Source organism: Numida meleagris, chromosome 17 (genome assembly GCF_002078875.1).
Source record: "Numida meleagris isolate 19003 breed g44 Domestic line chromosome 17, NumMel1.0, whole genome shotgun sequence".
NCBI classification, from domain to species: Eukaryota; Metazoa; Chordata; class Aves; order Galliformes; family Numididae; genus Numida; species Numida meleagris.
In genome coordinates, this window is record NC_034425.1 from 7,726,343 (window position 1) to 7,744,709 (window position 18,367).

The 18,367-nt window shown below is 40.1% G+C and overlaps 3 protein-coding genes across 3 annotated transcripts in view; 2 read left to right on the forward strand and 1 right to left on the reverse strand.

Annotated features, from left to right (window-relative positions):
* Positions 249–5,774, forward strand: POLG2 (DNA polymerase gamma 2, accessory subunit). Its single transcript, XM_021414794.1, has 8 exons — positions 249–866; positions 1,328–1,454; positions 1,604–1,709; positions 2,081–2,254; positions 2,730–2,870; positions 3,870–3,950; positions 4,568–4,668; positions 5,574–5,774. The coding sequence occupies exons 1-8, from the start codon at positions 356–358 to the stop codon at positions 5,737–5,739; spliced, it is 1,407 nt and encodes a 468-aa protein (XP_021270469.1). The 5' UTR covers positions 249–355; the 3' UTR covers positions 5,740–5,774.
* MILR1 (mast cell immunoglobulin like receptor 1) lies at positions 4,811–18,301 on the reverse strand. The gene is made up of 9 exons (XM_021414799.1): positions 11,059–18,301; positions 10,923–10,967; positions 9,796–10,083; positions 9,106–9,390; positions 8,469–8,582; positions 7,965–8,054; positions 6,877–6,939; positions 6,512–6,568; positions 4,811–5,643 (listed from the first exon to the last, which is right to left on the reverse strand). Exons 1-9 carry the CDS (start codon positions 11,090–11,092, stop codon positions 5,618–5,620), a joined length of 1,002 nt encoding a protein of 333 aa, XP_021270474.1. The 5' UTR covers positions 11,093–18,301; the 3' UTR covers positions 4,811–5,617.
* The window catches only part of PECAM1 (platelet and endothelial cell adhesion molecule 1), a 39,008-nt gene continuing 29,369 nt past the window's right edge, over positions 8,729–18,367 (forward strand). The window contains exon 1 of the mRNA XM_021414760.1: positions 8,729–8,866. The gene's annotated coding sequence lies outside the window, so the exon portion shown is untranslated. The remainder of the gene's footprint in view (positions 8,867–18,367) is intronic.

Genomic DNA, 18,367 nt, shown 5'->3' on the forward strand with positions numbered 1-18,367 from the left:
TTTTCCTCTGCAAACTCCCCGTGCGGCTCTGAGGAGCTTTGTGGGCATGACTGCCTCGTGCACAGCACCCCTACTTCACCGCAACCTCCCCCCGGCGAGGGGCAGTGAGGGGTAGGCTGAGTGCGGCCCCATGGCAGCCGCAGGGCGGGGCCGGAGCGGACGAAGGCCGCGAGCCGCCCCCGAGTCGGCCACCGGAGCGCGGCCCTGAGGCGAGACAGCGCGCGTGCGCGTCTGCCATGTTCCTCTCTGCCTCGTGCAGGACCGCGCGCCAGCCCCGTTTCCTGCGTGCGCGGCAGGTGGCGCGTGCGCGGTGCTCGCGGCGCCCCCCTCCTCAGCCGTGAGGGCGGTGGGGAACATGGCGCTGTGCCGCCAGGGGAGCAGCCTGCGCAGCCCGACTCGCCTCAGGCGGCGGCCGCTCACCGCCCGGGGGCCGGAGGCTGGGCCTCCGGCACGGCCCTACGCGGCGGCCGGCGACGAAGCGGCGAGCGGGCAGGAGGAGCTGCTGCTGGAGGTGTGCCGGAGGCGGCATTTCTTGCGGGGCGGCGCGGAGCCGCAGGGCCGGAGCGCGCAGCTCCCCGGCTGCCCGCCGCGCTTCGGGCCGCTGGGCGTGGCGCTGCGGGGCAACCTGGCGGCGCAGTGGTGGGACGCGGTGCTGGCTCGCCGGGAGCAGGTGTTCGCGGTGGATTCCCCGCTGCAAGGCTGCCCGTCCGCCGGAGCCCCGCAGGCTCAGGGCGCTCTGCGGCTGCTGCACTCGGAAACGCTGCGCGAAGTTCTCCAGAGCGGGGGCTGTAGTCGGGAGCCCGGCGGCGCGGCTCTGCACGAAGCGCTAGGCTCCGCGGCAGTGCTTCGGGAGAGCCTGCTGCCCGGTAGGTCCCTCCTCAGAGCCACGTCATTGCAGGGCCGAGGCGGCGCTCCGGAGATCTCGGGCAGCCCGGGCACCGGCTCCGGCCGTTCTCGCAGCTGCCTGCAGGGGAATTCGTTCTCGGGTTGTGGCAGTGCGCTGGGAAGGTCTCATCTGCTGCCGCCTGTACGCGGCCTTCTCGGGAAGCTGAGCAGCACAGCGTCAAAGTGCGCATCTGACACTTTGCCCTGTAATTAGGGGATAAGCCCGCTGAAATCACGGTACCCAGCGTTACAGGCTGTGAGCTGCTGAGCTCGTGTCCACAGAACGTGAAAGATAGTTTAATGGCGTAGATAAGCAGTATGTAGCAGTGGGTTCATACACTGCCTTCGTGTCCTTTTGTGGATGAACTAACATACTGTATTCACTTCCGCTATAGTTAAAACACCTTGTGGCTGCTGCAATTACTTATCTGTCTTTTGGCAGGTGCTTTGGCACAATACGCTAGCTGCTTAGAATTTGTGAACAAGAGACTGCCGTGTGGCCTTGCTGAAGTTGGAGTGTGTTTTCACTCTATTCCAGGAAGTGAGCAACACAACGAAAAACTTAGAAGGTAGACTAGTAAAGAGTGATAAATCCCTATCCATACCTAAATGAAGTATGCGTAGTTGTTTCAATTTGGATTATTCTTGAAAACTGTTTCTTGCTTCTTCCCTGTTGTTTTTGAAGGAGTTAACTTGCTGACCTTGCTATTGTTTAAAGAATAGGCGAAAGGACTACATCGTTACTTACATGGTTTAGCTCTCCCCGAACTGCAGGACAGTGGCTCGATTATTGGTTACGTCAGAGGCTGCAATGGTGGAGAAAGGTAATGGTGTACAGATGGCTGATCTTGGTCTGCTCCTTTGTTTTTTCAAGGAGAGGGGAAATAGGCACCTTGATAGGTTCTTGGATTGCCAATTACTGTCACTGAAATACATACATTTCTTGCATGAAACTGAAAAACTACTTAAGATGATGACAAACCCATTAAGTGGTTTGTGACACACTTGCAGAAAGGCAAAGATTTAGGGAAGACAATATTGTGAAACAATTGAAGTCATTTGGGTTTCAATTTATGAAAAAAAAAAAGATAAAATTGCTGTGAACCATAAGCTTCAGTTGGCATTATGAATTTGTTTTTTGTAGTTAATACAGCATGCACAATAGTAGAACACCTCTTATATCTTTAATTTTCAGTTTGCGGTAGGCCCATCCAATTTCAGCAGCAGTGACTTTCAGGATGAAGAAGGAAGACGGGGATTTAATTTGCATTATGACTTTCCCTGGGGGACAGAAACAATAGAAACATTGAAAAACCTTGGTGACACTGAACTGTTACAGATGTATCCAGGGGATAGATCAAAATTACTGGTAAGCATTACCTTACTGTATTGAGAATCTTTTATGGTAAAGATGAGAGAAACATTGTATTTGCTGATCCAGTTGTTTATTATGTGACTATTTTTTTTTTCTTTTATGGTAAAATCAGTATAATTGATATGCTGCTGTCAGACCTTCCTTGGCAGATCTTATTTTCAGCAGGAGATAAAATAGCAATGCTATGTTGTTCATGCGTGGAGTTAATTATTTGAAATTAGCAATGAGCTGTATTGTTCTTTTCTTTGTTACAAACTAGTGGAGTTACTGTTACGTGCTAAGGTTGCCAGTAACTTTGAAGTGCAACTGATTGTAACTATGTCTGAAAGTGAGAAGGCTGTTTGAGGTCAGTGCCTCCTTATACATTTAAAGTAAATAACAGGCCCTTTGAGGCAGTCTTTCAGGTACTCATCCTATCATGGTTGGTTGGTTTTTGGCCTTTTAAATTTATTTTTTTTCCCCTCATCAGGGCCGGGATGGAAGGAAGAGTGTTCTTCCTCATGTTCTGTCTGTTAGTGGAAATCTGGACCAAGGAGCATTAGCGTATCTCTTTGACTCTCTACAGCTAGCTGAGAATCCACTGACAAAAAAGAAAAATTCGCAGAGAAAGGTATCTAGCAAAAGGGAGAATGGATGTGGAGGGAAAGGATGTGCTTAAGTACTGGGCATGAATACCACAAATCACACCTTAGGTCAGCAGAGATCAATGCATCTGTGAAAGCAAGCAACAAGGTGCTTTTGTTATTTGAGAGCATTGTGTTTAGTGCAAACCTAATAATCCATAGAGGAAGTGATAAATTCAAATATCTGTTTCTTCCTTGTCTCTGTCCCCTGTTCCCTTCCCCAGGAGGTGCAGGCGGAACCATTTTCACTGGTAGCAATAGACTGGGCCCATGGGACTACTTCTGTAGTCCTTTTTACCCACATAAGCAATTTTTCTCTCATTCAGAGATCACTTTTCCTTTTGCACCTTCTCTCTGATGATCTGTAAGCTTTTGCCATATAAGTGGTGTAATTGAGAGGAACTGGAGTGTAGTTGCTTAGAGAGTGAGAGAAAATGCTTGGGGAAATTGTCTCTTCCAGCAGAGTTTGGGAGTTTCTGAGAAGAGTAGGAAAGCTGGGTTATAGGTAGCGGTGAGATGTTTTCCCTCAAGGATCATCATTAATCCTACTTGACCGTGGTTTTCTGGAGCTAGAGTGCTAGCATTCACACAATGCTTGCTAATCAAACAGGTGTTTGTCTTTAAGAATAAGCAGCAGGCTGGATAGCGACTGTCTAGTGGGCTGTCTCTTTGATCTCCCTAGTCCCACTTAAGATGATGGAGCTCTGCTAACACATCTTCATCTCTTCTGGGACTCAGCCAGAATGGTAACTTACATCGTGCTAAGCTAGTTGCCGTATGTACTGAGTATCTGAAATATGGCTTGCTTTTTTCTAGTTCAGGATTTTGTGCTGTAAGAAAAAATTTTGTGTATTTAGAACCTTGAGTAGCAAAGCTGCTTCATTTCAGTGAAAAATTTTCAAATGACTTTATAATATTCTGCAGTTGTGTTTAAACGTTCATACTAACCATACTTAGTAATCTCTTGCTTTTTGTAAAATTATTAGGTACTTAAACTTCATCCTTGTTTAACACCTATCAAAGTGGCTTTGGATGTCGGTAAAGGTCCAACAACAGAGCTGCGACAGGTATGTTGTAAGAACATGTTTTAATATGTAGTGTTAACTTCCCATGTAACTTTCAGCTTTAAGCCAGGTGCTGTTTATGCTGGGGAAAGTCATGCTGCTATTTCAGTTCTGAGATTCATGTTTGCACATATTTCATAATGCTTCCTCCACAGTGAGCTTGTGAATCATGCTGAAGGAGCACAGTCAGTGGGGAAGCAGATGCCTTCTTTGCTTTAGCACATGACTTTTAGTACTGTTAGTAAGTTAGTAAGTTGCATTTGTTTCTTGAAAAAATAAGGCAAATAAATAACAAAATCCCTCTCAGATTCTTAATCTTTCATAGTTATCTTAACTCATGGATCACATCTTCAGATTTTATGGTTTTATGTGGTTTTTTTTTAACTTAAGTCAGTCATTAAGCCAGTCACCACAGAAGGGAGGAAACTTAGGCTGATAGATTTTTTTAAAATAAAAGTTGAGATTTAATTGCCAAACTACTTTCCACTATGAGATCATTTCAGCCAGTAAATTAACACCAACTAGGAATGCTAATATTGCAAGTAATAGAGTTTGATTAGTTTCTAGAATTTCAAACTCTCAAAGTCATTCTTTTTACTTTTTTTCTTAAATGAACGCAGGTTTGCCAAGGATTGTTCAATGAACTATCAGAAAACAGAATTTCTGTGTGGCCGGGTTATCTCGAAACCACCCAGGTGTCTCTGGAGCAGCTTTACACAAAGTAAGGAGAAACATTTTTTAGTAAGTTAAACTACAAAGGTGAAAGGTGATTTTCTTTGAACGAGCAAAAATGTGCTTTTTTCAGTAAGAAGTCATCCAATGCAGTAACCACATGAATAAAGGCTTTTGTCTGAACTAAAAACTCAGATTCCATTGATTTTTATTAGAAGGAGCAATGGCGGTTAACATTTTAGGAACTGAATGAAACATTAGCCTTTCATACCTCTTCCAGGGTTGTTGCTCTGGAATTGAGAGATGTCTTTTAGAGGCTCTCCTATGAGAATAAATTGCTTAAGATGAGTCATAAACTTGCAGAACTGTTCTGTCTTCCTCTTTTTTGCATCTGGACCAGTTCTGTGTTCTGTCCTTAAGCACTGCTTCAGCTGGCACACTGTGTCTAGTTTTGAACTTGAAAGTTCTTCAAGTCTAAATGATGTAAGTGGTGGAATTATTTGTGCAAATAAAAACCAATATTCCAACGGAACGCTTCATGCATGATTTGTGGATCAGCAGTACATTTTGAGCGTGTCACTGTTCTTATCTATTGATCTTGAGCATACTGATGAGTAGTTTTTTTCCGCAGAGAAAATACATATGAAAAATAGATACAATTATTGGTTCATGTACAGTAGTCTTCAAAATCTGGCTATTAAATAACAGAATAATCACTTCTATAAAAATACTCTTTAAATGTTACTTAATAATCTATTATATTAATGTACTAAAGTAACGTAATAATTTAAAGAAACGTAGTCAGGACAGCAAGGAATGTTCGTAAGAAAAAGAGTGTCTTGACACTGAGCTTAGTGCATTATAGCCAAAATAAATATATACAGGTTATGATACATAACTTATCTGAAATTTCATACATCAAAAGTGGCAATAGATGTGATCTTTTCTTTGCAGATACGATGAGATGAGTGTTCTCTTCATGGTCTTGATAAGTGATGCTACTCTGGAGAATGGAGTGGTCCAGCTGAGAAGCAGAGACACTACTATGAAGGAAATGATGCACATTTCTAGGTTGAAAGACTTTTTAATTAAGTATATAGCATCGGCTAAAAATGTATAAACTTAAATATGTCTAATAAAAGTAACTTTTGTAAATGTCTGTGCCTGAAATGATTTTGAGGGTCACAGATTTTGCCATTTTGCAAGGAGTTCTGCTAAAACTTAACAATGTATCTGTTTTCTGTCAAATCTAGGTCTTCCAGGTTACCTTGAGAAGAGGAGAGAGACAGCCTTGTCCCTCTTCAGCAGGGCTAACCTTGTTGTCCTTCTCATCTTCGGTTTTACTCTCTCTGTTTGGTTTTACTTTACTCTGAGAACTGAGAAACTGCTATGGTTACTGCTGGGTAACAGCAGATACAAAAGTCAGATACGAATCTTCTAGCGTGTGCCTTGGAGCACAACAAAGTTGAAATAGCTTTTTGTGATGACTAAAGACTTGATGACTTTATGCTCATATACAATCCAGTTTTTATTTCAGGAATAATTGTTAAAAGCACAGGAGATTCACTCTTATCCTGACAGTGACTCCACTGGCCTTTTGGCCATGAAAGAATTTTAAAAAAGGACATGAAACAGTTGTTAATTTTACAGGATTGCTATTTGTTTCTTTGTGATTCCAACTTACCTGTTAGGCATTTTGTTTTATAACTGCAGTATTACTTAAGGATTTTCCTTAGTAATAGTCAACTAACTGTGCAATCTGTTAAATTTAGGCCAGGCATTCAGTATCTAAACATTATCTCTGAGCAGATGTGGTGGTACTTATAAATATGTGAGAACTGTAAGATTCTTTACAAATATGAAATTGAGTTAATCACGCAGGACATCTTTACCTTGTGCTCCATCTCTGATGAGGACCTTCGAATAGATTGTAGCATATGCTCTGTTCTCTGTTAAAAAAGTAAAATAATTCATGATTCTTTTTTTAGTCAAGATATGCAACAGAAGAATTAATACACCATCAGCAACTTGGTTGCTAGTAACATCTCCTGCATGGTTCCAAAATTAAGCTCTTGAATCTTTTCCCCTCTGGCTTAGATAAAGTTGTATTAATTTTCCATGGTCAGTTAGCAGTTTAAGTGTGTAACTGCTACTATTCACCTCTACTCTCTGCTGTTCCAGCCCTGGTCTTCCCCCCCACACACCCCAAACATTGGTGCACATTGGATATTCCACTAGTATGAAATAAGGTTTTCACCTTGTTCATCTGCTCTTCTAATAGCAGAAACGTTGACGTATTCTTCTTCTGGTTGAACTGGCTCTGGATTAAAGATGAACAGTGGTTAACTCAGTTACAAGTGACTGTTTAGTTGGCGTTTTCATTTTATTTATTTTTTTAATTGTGAAAAAAGGCAGTGAAATCTACCACGCTTTTTGTAGCACCCATGGGCTTTACCAGAGCTATGTTCACTTTTCTTACAAGCTATGTGGGTAGAATGCTGGTTGATATCTGTCCTGAGCAGTTGCAGAGAGCACTGAGGCGATGGAGCAGACCAGCTAGATTTCTGCTTGGAATGAGCGGAAGGTGGATTTGTTGGAAGGCAAAGATTCATTTTTGGGTATTTAGTGACAGGAAATGTTACAGCTTTGCTGACAATCACATATAAGGCAAATCTAGACAACTTCAAGATAATAGCACTGTGGCTTTCTTGCCACGTCTTTATTGTTGTATATTTTTTATGATGGAAGTAGCAATTGTCTTAATGTAGATCAGTTGCTTCGTTGACTGTTGTCTAGCTTTGCTTTGTAATTTCAGTTTGAGCTGACAGAATCTTTACAAACTTAGGAAACATGGAATAAAGAACTGTTACATGCTGAATAACTTTGAACAGAATGAAGGGGCTATCTATGTTTTGTTTTGCTGCAACTTGCTTGTAGCCCGTTTTTGGCTCTTTATAAATGGGCACTGCACCTCTGCTTTACTTGTTCTCCTCTAATTGTCTTTTCTTCTGTAATGGCTGTTCCTGTCCTCACCATAAGTTGCCAAATGCAGTTCTCCATTTTATTTCTGTTTATGGTAGATTTTGGTATGTAACTTCAGTGCATTTAACCAGTTGTGGTTTTGGCTGCATGGCAGACAGTGCCAAATAGGTGGATGCTGAGTTTCCTCTGCCATGGCATGGTCAGCAGGAGTGCTGTTAGCGCACTTAGCAGGTGTTCCCTTCTGCTGTTTCTGCACTGTGCAGAGGAATTGCTGCATACTAGCTGTGCGTAGTACAAGAGCATTCTTAAACCAAACTCCTGCATGTAAGTTTCATGGCTATGTGGAGAGTGAGGTGAACTTGCCAATCTCTGCGTATGTGACATAGTCTTCTGGCTCTTCTACTTTCTCTGTTGAAGTAAGGCCAGTTGAGTGCCTAGTGGATGTAAATTTTTCTGAAAAAAAAAAAAACAAACACCCACATGCATATATCAATTTCTATTAGTGGTGAATTAGTAGCTCCATATTATTTTTGAATACTTTAATACTGATCATGAAAACAACATCTTTCCTTATCCATAGGCATTTTTAATAGAATTTCTTTACTAGAAACAAGAACACTCAATTCCTGTCAATATTTGTCTTATTTTAGCTATTCCTTTGCTTCCCTCATTTTGTGCCTGCCAAGGAAAATGTAGGTAGAAGTCTCACGCTGAATGTCTTTACACGTTGGCTGGTTAACAGGAGAGTTAACAACATCCTAAAATACCAAATCTGTAACTCTACTTGTAACATGTTTGCACACTAGAATGTGCTGAAGACATGACCCAGCACCTCCAGAAAATGAAACAGACGTTCAAATAACTCACTTGCTTTATATGAAGGAATTACGAAAAATAGAATTGCCAGAGCAAATCCTATTGCTAACAGTAGCAAGATCAGTCCAAGAGAAATGATCAGGGGTTGAGAATTGCTTCTCTCCTCTGAAAAAAAAAAAAAAAAAAGAAACAAAAAGTGATTATGTAAGGAAATGTTATTTCATATTCTATTTTCTGCCAACTGAAATCACAACTTTGCATTTCTTTCATCTTTTGGTTTAGCTGTGGTTAACAGAGCTACTCAGAGTGCAATTTGTACACAACCACCACAGCTGAAGGAAGGGAGGATGCTGCTGTCCATGACCTTCTCTTCCATAGCAATCAGAGTGAAAAGGGAAACTAGAATCTCCCCAAGGCAGAGTGAAGTGGACCAAAGTTCTCTTCTAAAAGTGAGTCTTCTACACTCATCCTTGAAAATCACTTCAACTATACTCCTACTATCTATGCTGCATGTTGTCTTTTTGCATTAATTTTAAAATAACTCAGTTTTAAAAATTACTTTTAAAATAATTATACTTTAAGCACTATATTACAGGAATAAAGTTTCTGGCTAAAGTACTTGTATTCATTCTATATTTTGTCCTTGCTTGTTTTATTGGCAGTAATATACTGTTTGATACATGCATACCTGCTAATGTGAAGTTGAAACTGTTGCTGTATTTTGGATTTTTGCGAAGGCGATTTTCAGCTTTGCATTTATACATTCCAAAGTCACTAGAGGATTCGATAAGTACAGAAATCACTGCTGCTTCCCTCTTCTGCATCTTCACTGGGGGCTGGATGCTCTGTCCGTCTTTGAAGAATGTGTATGTGATTGGGAGAGAGCCTTTCTCTGAGAGACAAGACAAGGTCCCATTTTGGCCTTTCTTTGCTTGGGAATTGGGTGAGCTCAGCACTGGTTTGGAAACTGGCTCTGTAAAAAAAAACAAACAAACAAACAAAAAAAAAAAAAACAAAAACCAAAAAAAACCTGAGAAGACTACAGCATTGATTACAGGACAAACTCCAAGGCAAGACCCTGAATTAAACAGCAACATTAGAGAAAGAGATGGCCATAAAGGATGAAGTATTCAGTGAGACATACCAGAACAGCACTGCTGACTCCTGAGGGAACTGTAGCAGTTTGCAGTAGTTAAGTTCAGCTCCATCATCAAGGAGGGATATTTTTTACTAGAGCCCTATCCAACTTGATTTATAACATTTCCGATAATGGGGCATTCTCTGGGGAACCTATTCCACTGCCTCACCACCTTTGTTGTGAAAAATTTCTTCCTTGTATCCAATAAAGTGTGCTGAGAATTAATACAGCAAGACATACCTTGAAGTGTGAAGTTGAGAATTCTGCTGTATTTTTCACCGCTGGGGATTCCATTCTCAGCTTTGCACTTATATTCACCCACATCACTGGCAGAATTGATCGTTAAGTTAAACAAAGCTGGAGTCAAGTCTGTCCTGTTTATAGCAGATACCTTCTGACTGTGTTTAAATAGCGTGTATCTGACAGGAGGAGATCCAGAGTCTGAGTGACAGGAGAGGCTTACGTTCTGCTTCATCACTACTTCCAAAGCACCATGAAGAGGTGCGAGCACGGGGTTGGAAAGTATCTCTGGAAAGAAGAAACTTGTGAGTGAGTTCACCTGTCATCCAAGAATCTCCCAAGTTATTCCAAAAACACACTGACAACCAAGCTATACTTCATTCTGTTGAAATAGATGTTTATTTTTTTCCTATGTTTTCTACCTCCAGTAACAGGCAGCGCAACTTCGTGTTTTTCATTATCAATGTGGAACTTCAAACACTTGATGAAAAATGCCTGCTTTCATACACAAGAGCGCACATGTGCACAAAGCCAACAGATGTATCTGGATGAACCAAACAAAAACTTTTGAACGACAGCAACAATTAAAATAATTGAGGAATAAACGACAAATATTACAGGGTGTTAACTGTAGGAGAAAGTAACTTTATAAGCTAGTAAAGAGGTAGCATGTGCACCTGAAAGTGAAAACAGTGTTTTATCTGTGACCATGTGTAAACAGGCAGAGTTAATCTCACATAAGAAGACCGAACTTTTATCTTCTCTGACTTTCAAGTAGAAGCCATTGGAGCTTTGATTTTTGTATCAAATTATTTTGCTTCTATGAGATAACACTAATACGTATCTTGTCTAACTTGCCTTGTCTTTTCATATAAATTGGTAATAAATCAGTCTAAGATAAATTCCAGCTCTTCAAGAGGGAGAAAATACATCTTGGTATCTTCAAGCAATTTTGAGTCTACATTAGTAAAGATAAAGTTAGCTTTGTATAGAAGCTTGCAAAACATCTCAATGCAGGTAGGGTCAAAAGATTGAATCTTACATGAAGGCTCTTGACACTTTAAATACCTTTCCCAATTTTTGTTGATTTCAGCCCATATCCCAAAACTGAAAAAAAAAGAGCCTACCTCTGCAGTCTGCAGTCGCATTCTGAATCTGCTGAGAAGTTTGAGCTAGAAGAGGAGAAGGAAAACTTTAAGACAGGAAATAGTGATTCTTATTTAGAAATGTTTGTAATATGTGCAAAGAGTGTCCTTGGCTTACAGTAAGAAAACAGCAGAAATGTGAAAAAAAACATTTTTTTTTCAAAATGAAGCTGTTACGAGTTAGCTGTTGGAGTTGCACTAAAGAGATCTTGGAGGAGTGGCTCTAGCAGTTGAGGAAGTCCTAAATATGGAAACAGTGCTGATCTTTACTGTTGATATTTGCATAAAGATTTATGTTCAGCGGACGATGGTCATCCTAGAGTAGTGCACAGAAGAAAAACAAGAAGAAAAGAGAGAGGAAGAGCAGTTTGGAATAGGACAATGTTAGTATAGAGTTGTTCTTAGATGTAGCTAACATAATCAACATTTCATGTTTGAGAGCTGTGTAATAGAACTGCTCTTCCATGTAGTATACAGGAATATATTATTATTATATATATTTTTTAGCATTCTTACAAAGGAATGAGATCACCAATTCATATCTCACAGTCACACATTTGCTAGAGAGAGTGCATGAGATCCTCTGGTAGCATATGACTGAGACTAAGGGAGGATGTGGTTTCTAATTTCTATCAGCACTCCCATATAAAAAAAATGACCAAAAAAGTACTTAATTCATGGGACTTTTAAGATGACAAGAAATATTCCTAGAGGGCTAGCCTATTAGGAAAATATTTTGGCCAAACTTCAGATATTAAGCTATGAGAATGTAAGACCTCACACTAAAAGGTACAGATCTCATCGCAAACTTGAGGTCTTGGTTGCTCTGCTGTTCCCTGTGTTCCTAACGTATGCAACAGTAATGTCAGTGTGTATGTACAGGCAATGCCTTTGGAAGAACTCCAGGCCCTGCCATGTGAAAAAGGAACTGCAAATGCAGTGATGTCTTAAAGGGCTACTGTGTATCTTATCTTATTTCTCATAGATTCTCTGAGCTCTGGAGGCAACAAGCCTGGCATGCTGCAACACTGAAAGATTTCATCACAATTTCCTTCTTCTTTTTTTTTTTTTTAATATTTAATTTATTCTAAGTCAATCTTCATCCCTGCCTGCACTTCTTATGTGGAAATGATGACAATTAACCATAAGACAAATATTTATTTTGCAGCTGGCAGGAAGCATGTGTAGAAATGCAGATGTCGAGAGAGGAACTGGGAGCATTTGTGCATTTTCCTGTTGTGGTGAGCTTCTTTGTCCCAGAACAGCAGCACAGCCCTTAAGATGCTTGCAGGCAGGTGGTGGAGGAGGAGAGGTGCATGGGAGGCAGCGTGCTCACATGCTTCTCTCCGGAGGGGTGGTGGGCAGCTGCCTCACACAGCTCCTGGCACTCGGGACATGTTTCCTAGACTCAAATGGTTTGCTTTTGTTCTTTATTCCAAAGGAGGAATTTCATTTTGTGTGTGTGTGTGATGGGAAATAGTTATTGAGAATTTGTCCGTGCCCTTTCAAACAAAGAAGTTTAGTTGTCTCCAGGGCATCCTATGTACAGCCTTCGTCTGAGAGCTCACTTGCTTCCCTAACAACGTGCAGTTGGGGCATCTGGAATCCATCCCATAGTTCAGTGCATCTGTGTCCTCACCAGTTTTGTTTTGTTTTGTTCTCCCTTAAAATTTGGGTTTAGGAGTTGAGATGGGAGCAAATATATTTCTTTTGGCATATGCCAATCATTGCAACTACACATGTAGGATGATGGGGAAAAAACTTCCTTCCTTTTAGCTGTCCAATCCTTACACATACCTGTTTCGTCTCTTTAAATACGTTTCCTTTTCAGCTCCTGTTATCATTTTGCAAAGTGTGAATGCAGTCACTTTTTACATAAAAAGATTTTTGAACCATTGTGATAGGATAGGGTAGCTGGGCCTTACTGATGAGGTGTAAAAGCCAGACTGTGACTGCTGGGATAACGCTAGGGGCAGTAATGATGGTTAGGAAAGGAGACTTCAGATGAAATTCTAAATGGAAATGATTAAGTTATGTTGATAATAAAGAGGCTTCCAGTAAAAAAACAAAACAAAACAAAACATGTGACTACTCAGTCCTATAAGGCAAAGGAGAATGGGCTGTTTTAGTATTTTGTTAAAGCAGAGTTCAACAGACTGTACACTCTTGAGAATTACTCTTGGAATAATGCTTTAAGTTTCTGATGTTTGAAGTGATTATAATAACGATGAGCATTCAGCTGATGTGAAGGTGAATGGCATCATTATGACTGGTTTGTACAAAGCTTCAAGGCAGTACCTAGAACATGTGCTGGAAGTGTCCTGGCACTAAGAGGAAGGGCTTCATTAAGTCCTGCAGTAGTGTTTTAAGACAAGAAGTTTCTTTCTTCTTTTGCCTTTCAGTAGGGTAGGGAGAACAGCATCTAGGCTGGCCATATTTTCAGTGGGAAACAGGATAAAAAGGGAAAAGTAGCCCTTTACACTATTACTTGTCTGTGACATTTTTAAGACTGACTCTGTTTATTGGATTTGGGCTAACATGATGCAGATTTCTTCAGAATGTCTAGTGTCTAAAAGCATAAATAGGATACTGTGCAAGATTGGAGTTCCCTTTGTATTAGGCTTACAATTTTCCTGGCTGGCACTAATATGGTTCTACATGCAGGAAGAGCTGAAAAAAAAAATGTTATGTAGAGAAGTAATCCAGCCAAAATAAGTAAGTAAAAAGTCTGAAAGGGAGACGTGTATCACACAGTGCTGTTACACTTTGCTGCATCACAAGAGCAGAGGGAAGAGAATAAAAGACAAACTGAGCTTTTATTCACAAGCTCACTCTTTTTACTTGAGAATGAAAATAATATGAGATAACATGATGTGTGAAGACTGTGCGCTCTTCACACTGTATCAGTATTATTGTCGGTTTCCAGGGAAATCTGCATGTTTCATAAGGATTGTAAATGTTATTCTCAGTCTCCGTTTCTCATCCCAAGAGGTTCTCCATTCTGGAAGAGTTTCTGGTGCTGTAGATGTCTGCAGAGGGCTTTGCTAGAAATCACCATATACTGATGATTCTGTCTGGTGATGAGTTAAATTAAGCTCTTCTGCTTTGTCTGCAAAAAGGTTTTACTAAGCTAGCCAGATCATCGGGGAATACCAAATTTTTACACTCCTACTCACAGTGGCTGTGGTGGCAAGTCTGCTGGTTATTTGGGCTGTTTGGAATACGATCGTGAGGTTGTTTTTCTAGAGGACAAATTAGAATAGAAAATGAAATGATATCTTTAATATGCATATTTAAGATATCTTTGAATTTCTTGCCGCGATCCTTAGGTTCCAAGTGAGAATTTTAATGAAGTGAAAGATTTTTGATTGGTTTAAAAATATATTTGAAGTGCAAATTGCAAGGAAGTGTCATTAAGTGAAGGGATCTTCTGGGTAGCCAATTTGATTAAATAAGATGAAATATTTTAAAATGGCAAGTATGTCTGTCTTTCTCCAGCCGGAAGGTTCTGGCTTTTAATAAACATCAATCAATTTAGAACTGTGCATATTCTGAGATGCACGTTGTTGTATAGCTTGGGGCCATTTTTCTGTTGCATCCAAATACAAGTGCAAATTCTGGTATACTGCCTGACAAACACACTGTGTAGCAGAGTGACAGTGACACAGTCTGTGGTGTCTTTGTCTAAATTGAGAAATTTTCTAATGCAGCAGAAGACAGTAATTAAAAATGTCCTCGAACTGTAGAATCAGTTACTTATGCATGCTACTGGAAAAGAGAAACTTGGAGAGTTGTTATCAGAGACTGTGCTCATCATGCAAATAAACAAGTGAAATTAACTTCTCTGAAAGAAGAAATTTCTTTCCCTGAAAGTCAATGCTTTAGATTTCTAGTTTTCTTTTCAGTATGACCCCAGATTAGTTAGGAAGAATGGTCCAAATAGTAATAATAGGCTACTGTTGTATTCAAACAAAACAATGCAGCGTGAAAGCTTCAGCAATGTTCCCTCACTATCAGCTTTCTGGTTCCTGCAATTACTTTTCCATATCTGTTTTGTATTGCCCTTTGGAGGAGATGTTGGATACCAGTAATTAAAGGAAAAGCTTCAGAGTGAAGCACTGGTTTAACTGCAAATGGAAGGGGAAGAAATGTTCTTTGATTTAGTTTGTGGTCCTCGTCCAGTAGATGGCACTGTTATGAAATGTAATGGTCTGAGAAGCTCAGATTTGAAGCTACACAAATTTTAAAAATAAATTATAGAATTTCTATTTTTCTGAAAATAAGTCACTTTCTTTGTAATTTTTTGTAAATATTCATATCCATTTTTTTAAATTATTAATTCTTCTCTGGGGAGATGTAAGGAGACTTTTAAAAATAAAGACAAATGATACAAATGTCTCACATTCAAGAGAAGACAATATACCCTAAAAATGTATATAGAACAAATTCAATTCATTCCCAGCTCCCCAGGGAGCTGACTAGGCGTGTGAAAACAACTACATTTCTTATAATTCTGTTAACTCTGAGCATGTTGAAACAGGAAGAATTAATAAAGCAAAATAGTTCACAGCTGTAAGGAACCAAAGTGTCAGGAGCAGCAATTAGAAATCAGAGCTACTTTTTCTATTACTGGTTTGATTACTGGAAGTTTGTATTGGCATCAGTAAAGATGGACTTGGATCTCTGAATTTTTATGAATTTTTTATACAGTTTATAAAATCTCCGACATTTGGAGATGTGTTTCTGTAGCAATTAACTGCTTTTAAAGTAGAATCAGTGAGCTGAAATTACGTGGAATGAGCTTTGATGGCCCCGCAATGTTGTGCTCTTAATAGAAACACTTCGTAAGTCAGTAAGATGTAACTTGATGGCAACACATCTAGACGCTTCATCTTTTCTAAGGAAAGTAAAACTCCCATCAGAAAGGGGGTATTTGAGACCAGGAGGCAAAGCTCAGGGCCCCCAGGAGAGTCCCTGGCAGCAGCACAGACCGGCACGCAGTGTGCTCTCTGCTGTCATGCCTGCCTGCTGCGCTGCTGATGCAAACAGCTGAGGCGTGCTCACAACTCCTCGCTTCCCTTCCTGTCAGAAGAGACTGGCTGAAAACGTTGAGGTGGGCAAAATGTGCAAATCTTATTTGGTATTTCATCCTTAGTAATGGAAATAGGTTTTGCCTTGGATTTTAGGCAAAGCTCTGTGCAGGTGTTAGAGCTGATGCTTTTTAGGAATTGATATATTTAACCAAATAGCAAAGGACTCAGCCCGCAGAAATGGCAATTAGGAATTCCCAGATGAGCACAGCTTTAATACTTAAGGGTTTGATTTGTTGGTCTTTAGATTAAATTAAAAAAAAAAAGGCTAGGTGTCAAAGGGCATTGCCCCCAGTTCTTCGGTCTGATTCAGAAAGTATGCTGCATTTTTTTTGTCACTCCCTCTTTTCCCACAAATACAATAAGGGACTGAAGAGAGTTCTTTTAATTGCTTATACATGAATAATTTTCTGTTGTTACCTATTTCAGAAGAACATATCCTGAGAGATTACTATGAGATTATTGGCACAGGTACATGTAAGTTCATATTCTTTATCTCCACATGATCTCCAGTTTAACAATGGAAGATGGTCTCAAGCTGTTCTTACCCTTTGGAATGTTTTTTCTCTCAGGTTTCATAATGTTTTGTGTTAAATTTCTGCAGTTGAGATTACCTCTCAGATATGGCCAATTCCTGCTAGATTTTTCTCTCCAGGGTAATGTTGAGATTTTATAAAGAGTATGACAGTCTAATCAGACTGAGAGATCTCGTGAACATCCTTGATTTGCGACATCTCACAACAGCCTTGGATTTGTGCACCATTAACCTGTGCTGCTGACCTAGCTCATCCTAAAAGCTGGACTTTCAGCTTCAGTCTGAAGCTGGCCTGCCTCTGAGCTCAGTCATGTTGGATTGCTCTGAAGAATACTGGCTCCCACCCATTTCTCTTTACCTCTTTGTGGCTTTGTCTCTTGGTGGGAAAGAATGCTGTGCTTTTGCTGGGCTTTCTATATCATGCTGAATTCTTTTACAGAGCAAGGGGGAAGGGGGAAATCTCCTTCCTTCCTATTTTTTTTTGTTATTAATAGCAAAAGTTATCAAACTTTTGTTCTCCATCTCCTGTGTGTCCTCCTCCTCCTTTCCTTTACCTGGCTCTGGAGACCATTTTTGGGAAATAGCCAAACCACCAGGCTTTGCTGGCAGTGTATTTCAAACGGCCTGGAGTAAGCACAACAAATGCTATTGCTAGTTATCCAGCTTACTTCTTAGCCATTAGTTGCCATGAGTGCTGTGCCACTCTGTGTTCCTCTCTCCTTGTAAAGTAGCCATGTAATAGCTGTATATTGGCTGATGAATAACTGAATGGTACTGAACACTGAATTTCTTTAAAGTTACAAAGTAAATATTATTTGGAAAAATCAAATTGGTGCTTAAATCTGGCATTTCTGCAGTGTCAGATTATTTAAGATTAAAAGCACATTTATAGTACCAAAGAAGAATGGTAGAAGAACAGAGGTAATGACAGGACAGTATCTCTGCACTCTTCTTGCTGTCCTCCTTCTTCCCAGTTCTCTCACCCCATCACCATCTGAGTGTCAAGTAACTGGCCATGGTCATGAGTATTTTGGATAATTATTAAATTTTAGTTTTTTTTCAGAAATAGTCTTATACGGCACAGATCTACCTACTGATGTCCTTGTCTTTAGGCTTTTTCCTTTCCTTAGGCTTTCCTCTGTAATCAGAAAAGACCCTTCCATTTTGTTAAAGAAAGTTGAGTAATTCAGGTGTTCTGAATTTTACATCAATGCCTTACTGTATCTCAGGCAGACATTGACACCAACAGAAATTGAGAGCAAAATGCTGAAGTAGAATATTTTCCTGAGGTCAAATGTATCCAATTTCTGCTTTTTTTTTTTTTTCTTCTTTCTTCATGCCAGTGCTGCTTCACATCTCTGCAGGGAAATGAAAGTTCAACCTGTTCTTTTCTTCTGGGGTTAAACTTGTATAACTGCATGTTTTGCACTGTCCTAACTACACAAAATAAAAACTTGTGCACATTTGTGTTTTTGATATGTGACGGTAGTATGAGAGGTTCATCTGTCAATATTCTAATCTAATCCAAGAGTAGCGATGGATTATGAAGGAATTTGAATTTATTGCAAACTCCACATTAAAGCTGTTTGCCACAGCAAAGATGACAGACCTAGGTGTGAAGATAAAGAAGAGAAATGAATAATCGTGTACGTGTATTCTCTGCAGGAGTTCTCCATGTCAGGATGAAGAGAAATGTTTGCTAAACATCTGCTAAAGTCAAATAACGAATATAATTTGTATTCGTAAATGGTTAATTGTGACTTAAAAATACGCAGATGGACAGGAACTGCAGGATGAATGTC

Excerpts from the sequence above, each read along its gene's own strand:
- POLG2 (XM_021414794.1), top strand. The coding sequence starts at position 356 with ATGGCGCTGTGCCGCCAGGGGAGCAGCCTGCGCAGCCCGACTCGCCTC. Across the intron at positions 1,455-1,603 it reads CACAACGAAAAACTTAGAAG|AATAGGCGAAAGGACTACAT; the intron begins GTAGACTAGTAA and ends TATTGTTTAAAG. Across the intron at positions 2,871-3,869 it reads AGAAAAATTCGCAGAGAAAG|GTACTTAAACTTCATCCTTG; the intron begins GTATCTAGCAAA and ends TAAAATTATTAG.
- MILR1 (XM_021414799.1), bottom strand. The coding sequence starts at position 11,092 with ATGTTTTTTTTCACATTTCTGCTGTTTTCTTACT. Across the intron at positions 8,583-9,105 it reads TTTCAACTTCACATTAGCAG|AGGAGAGAAGCAATTCTCAA; the intron begins GTATGCATGTAT and ends TTTTTTTTTCAG. Across the intron at positions 6,940-7,964 it reads TGTCACATACGCAGAGATTG|AGCCAGTTCAACCAGAAGAA; the intron begins GCAAGTTCACCT and ends TCTTTAATCCAG.